Below are 7,717 nucleotides of genomic sequence, written 5' to 3' on the forward strand. Positions count from 1 at the left end.
ATATTTTTCCTTTAACCTGCCAGAGAAGTTCACTGAGGACAGTAGATGAGAACTGAGGATTCTCCCAGCAGCAAAAACGAAGCAATTTGACGGTTTCCTCTGAGTTGCTGCAGTCCTCAATGATTTTCTTCACATAACTTGTCCTCACAAATAAAATGTCTGCCACGTTCTGCTGAATTGGCATTATAGGTTGTGATAAATTAGGATCACCAAAAGGATTGGGAAGAGGAGGGTTACCTAGAATACAGATTTGTCATCAATGAAAAACTAATCAGCTTCTCCACAAGAATATCCAGCTTTCACTACAGAAAATAGCTTTATCATTATTTTTTAAAGAAAAAATAACATAGATCATTTCCCAAGTACAAAGAAAGTAATATGAAGCATTATAATGATCAGATATATCAAGATGATAAAACATAAAAGTTAAATACCAATACTGGTATTTTCTTATTTAAAAGTTAGTTCTTAAACTACTTCATAAACAAGATGCCAACCTCAGCAGCAAGTAGATAGAAAGATTCCCTTAAGCATGTGAAAACCATGCAGGACTCAAAATATAAAATATTCCAAAGCATGGACTTTCACAGATTCTTGTTTTATACTGAAACTTCTTCAGAATCACTTTAAATATTTATGGTCAGTAGTACTTTAAAACCAATGTAAAGAATGGAGTATTTGACTTTACCATTGATTGAAGACTGCATTCTTGATGAGACATTGCAACAGCGGATTAGCTGTGACACTACCGAGTATAATTTGCCTAATTCAGCATACTGATACTTGATTGGAGGACCCGGACCTTCGTCTAAAGACACAAGCATAAAGGTAGCAGGTACACTCAATTTCAGAAGCTGTGTCTTCTCTGCCACACCTGCAGTACAGAAGGGAGAAGCAGGAAGAGAGGGGAAGAATTATATGAAAGAACTGGGATGGAAGGGCTTCATAATAAAGTAGTTATTTTTTCTACAACCTTTATGATCAGAAGATTACTTTTACTTGGCATTCAGAGTATTCTTAAAAAATAATAATACAAAAAATAATTATTAAAAAAATTAAAAGAACCAAAAATCTAATTGGAGTTAAATATTAAATGGTTAAACAGTGACTATGACATTGCAATCCTCGGGACACTTCTATGGCCTGGGGAGTCTCAGGGACCAGCCTAGACGGCAATCCTTAATGAACGCCGAAAATGGAGAAATCGGAATTCTCTTATAAATTGCCTTTCTTCTTTCTTCTAAGCCAAGCTTCTTGAAAGACGCCTAACCTCGTTCCCTCTACTTTCTTGTTGGCCTGCTCTTCAACCCATGCTTACCTGGCTTCTGCCCCTCTTTCTGGTTTAAAGTTAAGGGAATAGTTCTCAAATTGTAACTATTTCACCCTTTCTTGGGTTCCTCTCATTTTCTTTCTACCTCTTCTTGTTCTTATTTGAGTCCTCCTCCTGTCTCTTAAAAAGTGATGGTCCTCCAAGTTCCCATGTCAGGCTATCTCCTTACACTGTATGCCTGCCCTGGATGATCAAACCCATTCTAATGGCTTCAAGTTCCAGCTATTTTTATTCAGCTGATTCAAAAATATTTCCAAATAGATCCTGTTCTACCAGACACCTCTATTTGGGTGTCACAAAGACTCAAATTCCCTGTCCATGTTCTTCCTGTGTCTGCCCTGCTCAGTACATGGCACTACTACCTGCTCAGCTTAGCAAGCTGGAATTCTGGGCATCATTCTTAACATCTCTCCCACATTACCCTTCCCTGAATATCCAATCACCAAATCCTACTGGCCTTACATCTAATGAAAAGCACCAGAATTTGTCTACTTGTATTCCCCTCACTGTCAATTTCTCAGTATAAGCCACATTTCTGTCAACAGGTGGTCTAGGATTAAAAAATCCTCTAGTCTTACTTTCCCTGTAATCCATTTCACACTGCAGCCAGGATGATCTTTCTAGAAGCCACGTCTATTCAAAATTCTATAATGGATCATCAATGCCCTCAGGATAAAGTCCAGAATCTCTCAAGGCTTGACAGAATAGCACAATTAGAGAATTCTGCTCACCGCTCCTGCCATCCCCATATTACATCAATTCTAGTCAGATTGAATAACCTTTCATTTCTTCCATGAGCCGTGCTGAATTTACTTCCAAGTCTCTGCACCTACTGTTCACTCTGCATGGAAAAATTCAACCAATTCCTACAATCACTTTCTCCATTAAGTCCCACACACTCCCCAAATCTGGTCAGGTACCCCTACTGATGTACTTCTACAGCATGCTGTATTTTCCTCATTATTGTCACATATTTTATGCCAAGTACCCTTTAATTTGCTTCTATACCCCATTAGAAAGTAACAGTCTTATTTACTGCCATGTTCCAAGAAGTATAATAAATACAAGTCCACAATCCCTATTTGAAATCCCTAGATTCAAACAGCTCTTTTCATCAATATAAACAAGTTCACTCATAAAATGTGTTTGAAAATCTGGCCTGAACTGACAAGAGCTATTACAGTCTTCCATCCAAGCCCTCTCAATGTGAATACTCATATGTATGATTACAAAGTGCTGTCCTGGACACTGCTCCAGGGATGTTACATAATTCATGGCATATGCACTATTTTACCTTTCTTAAACCCGAACACTTCTGAACCCCAAAGCCTATTGGTCCTAAGGATTTTGCATTAAAGTTTATAGACCTGTATTTGCTTTCAGCAGAGAAACTTTAGATTTCATTATGGGCAAATGATGAATGCTTTTTTAGACAGGGAATACCTAAAAAAGGGAGTTGAACGGAGTATAATTTTTATAAATACCTAAGATTTGGCACATCTAAATGTGAAGTACAGATTCCCCTTATGCTTGTTTGTGTAATAAATATTCTTTTCAACTGCAAATATGCAAGTATCTTTAGTATGGGGAGGTAAGGGAAAAGACGACAAATACAAAGTAGAATGCTGCTGTGTTAAAAGGGTTATGGATCATTGGTGGGTTAATAAGTGACACACATAAAACCTGGAATGACAGTCATGTTTGGGTTTAGAATTTAACATAAATAACAGGCAATTTAAGTGAATATTTATATTATCCTCAACTTTTAATTTCATTTACTTCAACAAACTTAAGTATAGACTAAATCCTTCACCCAACCATGGTGAATATTACACAATCATCTGGGACCTTTTGAAAATGTGGATTCCTTGTGTTAGTTCTGAGAATTCTTATTCCGTTGGTTTGGGATGGGGCCTAGGGATCAGTATTTTCAAAAAACCAGGTCTAGCACCACTGCTTTAGGAGATAAAAATATGATTAAGATACAGATTCTGACCTGTGTCTGAGCAGAGATAAGACACATGCATAAATAAAGTACAAGGTAAAAAGTGTAGCAAAAAGTTTCAGATAAAATTCATAGTAGGTTTTATGAAACACTTTCTGTTTTAGACCAGGTTATATTTCATCACTTGACTTCAATGATTTCATTGCTTAATACATTAAAGCAGAATTATGAAAACTTAAATTCTTACCTAAATTGGCATACATTACGAACAGGTTGAAATACTGCTGTAAATGACGCCCATGCTCTGAAACTTCTCTTCTCAGCAGATTTAATACTGCTCTTAGTAAGTGATCACTCAGGCTTAAGTTGTCATAAGCCTGTAAAAGATGAAAACATTGGTTGTTTTCCAGCAACAAGATGCAGGTACGATATAATTCTCTTTGCATAAAAACGGAAGACGCACATAGACATGTTAAATATAGGCAGAAATTTCTGGAAGGACTGATCACACAAGGAACTATTAAAAAGGGTTGCTTTTTTAGGAAAGGGGATGAATTAAAATTCATGTATAACAGTAAGTGTATAACTAAGCCACTGAATGTAACTGAATTAACAGAAAATTCTGTTAAGTTTTAAAGAGCCAATAGTCACTATTCATTGCTGGGAAGTACTTTTTAATGGAACTCATAGACATTGAGGCATCAGATCACATGGTTATTACATGCTCATGCACATTTATTAGGTAAACATCTCAAACAGATGCACATATGTGTGGCTTCAGCTTCCAGGAAACAGAATTCATGTGTAAGCATTTAATCATTAGAAGTAAACTGGGCAATTACCTGACTAGAAGGTCCTGGAGATGCAAAAGGCGATGGACATGGCCCATCTTGCAAGGAAAAATGTGCAATAAAAACTATCAGTTTTGCAAATGCACCTCTCACTTCTGCACTAGGGCACTCCAGAAGGTATTCAGAGAAGCGATTTGAAACATTAAAAAGGACATTATGAGCAAACCAAAATCGTACATTCTTGCTGTGACGAAGGAGAATACATAATGCATCATACCTAAGACAAAACAAACAAAATCCTAGGTTCAATGACAAAAATGATAACCCCCATTCCCTTAACATCTTACTATTAGAATAGTTAAGTAAATATTGTTAAATCAAGGTATGATATAAATGGTCTCTAAACTTCCGCAATTAGAAACAAATTCATTTTAAGTTTCTACCTTTTTAACCTATGGCTGAATGTAATCTAGGGAAGCTAAAATGTAATCATTTTGTGATTAGATAACCTTTAAGTATCATCCTGTACTGTTCTGTACACAAAAGTCAAAGATATGATACACTATAACAGAAGCCGGCTCCTGAGTAATAAAGGGCCACATTTAATCTCAGCAATTACTTAAATATGATTTCTTTCACTATTGCTACCAAGATTTTTTAAATTCTGCATGCCAAATCTGAAACAAGATTATTAGGGCTTGGAAAAAATAAAGCAGTATATTAAAGAACCAAACTAAATGCCAGTAATAATAGGAATGAAAATCCAAAACAATGTACCAATCACTGGCGGAGCCACGGACTATTTTCTTGGTGTGAAATCCTGTGGTAAAGAGGAACCTAGCGGCAAGCTGAATACTAATCATTGTGATTTCTTCTGCTTCAGGCAACAGGTGATCTTGCCCTATAAATAAAGTGCAGATTAAAAAAGTCAAATTTGTATGCCCAAGCCCCGTTTTCATACAAATCTGCATTACCTATAATTTTCCAAGCCCCAACTATGTTAAAACCCCTGAGGCTGCTTATGAAATAATTCTGTTCATTAAAGCAAACTTCAACTAGTGCTTGAGTAAATAAACACAAATTGTTATAACAAACAAAAGCTCCTCTGTCTCTAAATACCCAGATAATATATAATGCTCAAAGGTAACAGTCATCTGAAACAGGACTTGAAAACAATCAGAAAGAAAGAAAACAAGCATGTTGATGCCTGCTAAGAAATCCTGCAAGAAGAGGTATGCTTTGTTACTAAGAAGCTAAATTCTTGATGCTTACCTGGAGGAGGATTTAAGTAAACACCATTACATGTAAGCAGTTTTTTCATAAACTGAAAATATTCCATACTGTATTGCATTCGGTTATGCATGAATTGCACGTTCTGTTTCCGTACACTTCTCTCAATGGCTGATGGCATAATAATCTGATGGGGTCTTGCGGTGATAGCAAGCTCTGATATGTATCGTATCAATTCATCGCCCTGGTCTATTGTGTCCAATCGTTCATAAAAAAGTATATAAGCATTCCACCACCGTTTCTGGCGCCTGTATGACATGCGCTTCATCATGTGATCGAATACTTCTCCCATGTACTCTCCACCGAAACACTGGTTTTTCATTTCTTCATCGTCATCCATTTTACATTCAGTTACATCTCCATCATCAAATTTATACCAACGGTTTCTCTCACCATCTCCTCCATTCCTTTGAATGATGTAAGAATAGTAATGTCCTCCGCTTGCTTGACCGCTGTGTACAAGCACCCCCACAAGTCTGTATTTCGTGCTTCCTGCTGTCTCACTGTCAGACTGCTCATTCTGTTGTATCAACTGACTCTCTGGGTTTACATTATCTCCTTCCAGCTTTGCAACACCTGCAACTGTGTACGGTTCCATGTCCAGCTCACGAGGAAATTCAAAATAATCATTAAACTTGATTGCACATTCTCTTTCCCAATCATAGTCGAATCGTTTTAGTTGGATAGCAAGAACAGGAGGCAATTTTTTAATAAGCAAGCGCTTTACAGTATCAACCTAAAATGAACAGAACAAATTACTAGATGTTCTTATAATCCACTGCAAAAAAACACCAAACTTTAAAACTCTATTATTAAATTCTCAACACTAATCTGAAATTTTAAGTGTTAACATAACATGATAGTGAACATAATCAGAGCAGTTCTGTCAGTTTATAGTTTAATGTTAACTGAAACAAGTCATACAGAAGGTACTCTGATGCCACTTGCTACCAACTGCAAAAATTAGTGATTTACTCGCTGCCTGATTTCTATGTTGGCAGTATTACCTAACCATTATTACCTGTTTGCTATTGTTATTTTAATGAAGGTGTAGTTTGCTGTGAGCCAACTACAGAAATATAATAATAGCAGCCAATATTTATTGGGCAGTTAGGTGCCACATTATATGCTAAATGCTGCCCCAGTAGTAACATGTATAATCCTCACAACCCTCTCAAGCAGGTACTACTGAACCTTAAGCATGAGAATGAGGAGCAGTTGAGAGATTTAAGTAACCTGCCTCAAGGCTTAGAGCTTGAGTGGCAGGGGTATGACTTTACAGATCATCTCAATCTCTAGATTTTAAAACCTCTCCAAGTGGTATGTGAAGTCAAAATAATACAGGTGACTTAGAGGTAAGAGGGCTTGGGAGCCCAGAAAGATACTATTAAATGCCCACAGACAAAAACCAATACCAGGTGAGTCACAAAAAAATTGATCCAAGTGGTTTTAAAAAACAGGTGGTAGAAGAAATCTTATGTGGCTAAATAAAGCAATTAACAGTTAGGTTTCAGCAAACTTCTCGGTCTTGGCTAGTAACTCTGGATGTGAGAGGAGCAATGTTTTCCTCTATGAGCTCTGTAGCTTTGCGGAGCTCAAGCAGTCTGGTCAGATATGGATGAAAGGTGCCTGTGTACGTCAGACAAGAGATTGTGGTATTAAGCTATTGCGACCTCTAAAGTGATTCACTCTTATCTTTACCTGCTTCCCCTAGCTCTTTCTGGTACTAGCTTCTCTTTACCTGACAAACCCTTTAAGTCCGTTATCTTAACTACCTCTCTGTTACCACTGTTAACAAAGCAGGGCAGGGAATAAAGAGGGCAAATTTTGAGAACAAATGAAAACAATCATTCTTCCAAACCCATTATATATAACCATCATTATTTTAAACAAAACTGGGCAATCCATACCTTTTTATTGCATTTTTCACAATGATAAGCATTTGCACCTTCTAATAAATCTCCTTTGACATATTGTTCCAAAGAATCAAGAAGATTTTGGTGATTTCTAATGTCTACATTCAAAGTCGTAAAAGATTCTTCACACTCGTATCTAAAGATATTATTTAAGAAATGATCAAAGAGAATTTATTCCTTAATTTTCTAAACATCTTAATTATGGGCTCAATGTAAACCACTTTTGCAATATTTATAATAGAACACAAAAGCCATTAAGTTAAAAAATGTACTCATAAATGACAGTTACCATTTACAGGCCATTTATCCTCTGCTGGGCACTACATTAGATTGTTTACACACTATACATAACAGGTTCTTTGTCTTCACAACAAATATTTTCTATGACCATCTCCGCATCAGAGATGAGGGAAGTGGGGTTCAGAATGTGAAGATTACCAGGAGA

General features: G+C 36.6%; 1 protein-coding gene across 1 annotated transcript in view; it reads right to left on the reverse strand.

Moving 5' to 3' along the window:
- LOC104990943 (probable ubiquitin carboxyl-terminal hydrolase FAF-X) overlaps nucleotides 1-7,717 on the reverse strand; it is a 34,819-nt gene that overhangs the window by 4,517 nt on the left and 22,585 nt on the right. Inside the window, exons 14-20 of the mRNA XM_010843282.1 lie at nucleotides 7,267-7,408; nucleotides 5,339-6,092; nucleotides 4,844-4,967; nucleotides 4,118-4,343; nucleotides 3,523-3,652; nucleotides 689-874; nucleotides 17-237 (exon numbers count right to left, since the gene is read on the reverse strand). Of these exons, the coding sequence (XP_010841584.1) occupies nucleotides 17-237; nucleotides 689-874; nucleotides 3,523-3,652; nucleotides 4,118-4,343; nucleotides 4,844-4,967; nucleotides 5,339-6,092; nucleotides 7,267-7,408 (1,783 nt within the window). The remainder of the gene's footprint in view (nucleotides 1-16; nucleotides 238-688; nucleotides 875-3,522; nucleotides 3,653-4,117; nucleotides 4,344-4,843; nucleotides 4,968-5,338; nucleotides 6,093-7,266; nucleotides 7,409-7,717) is intronic.

Source organism: Bison bison, unplaced genomic scaffold (genome assembly GCF_000754665.1).
Source record: "Bison bison bison isolate TAMUID 2011002044 unplaced genomic scaffold, Bison_UMD1.0 scf7180017847432, whole genome shotgun sequence".
Taxonomy (NCBI): domain Eukaryota; kingdom Metazoa; phylum Chordata; class Mammalia; order Artiodactyla; family Bovidae; genus Bison; species Bison bison.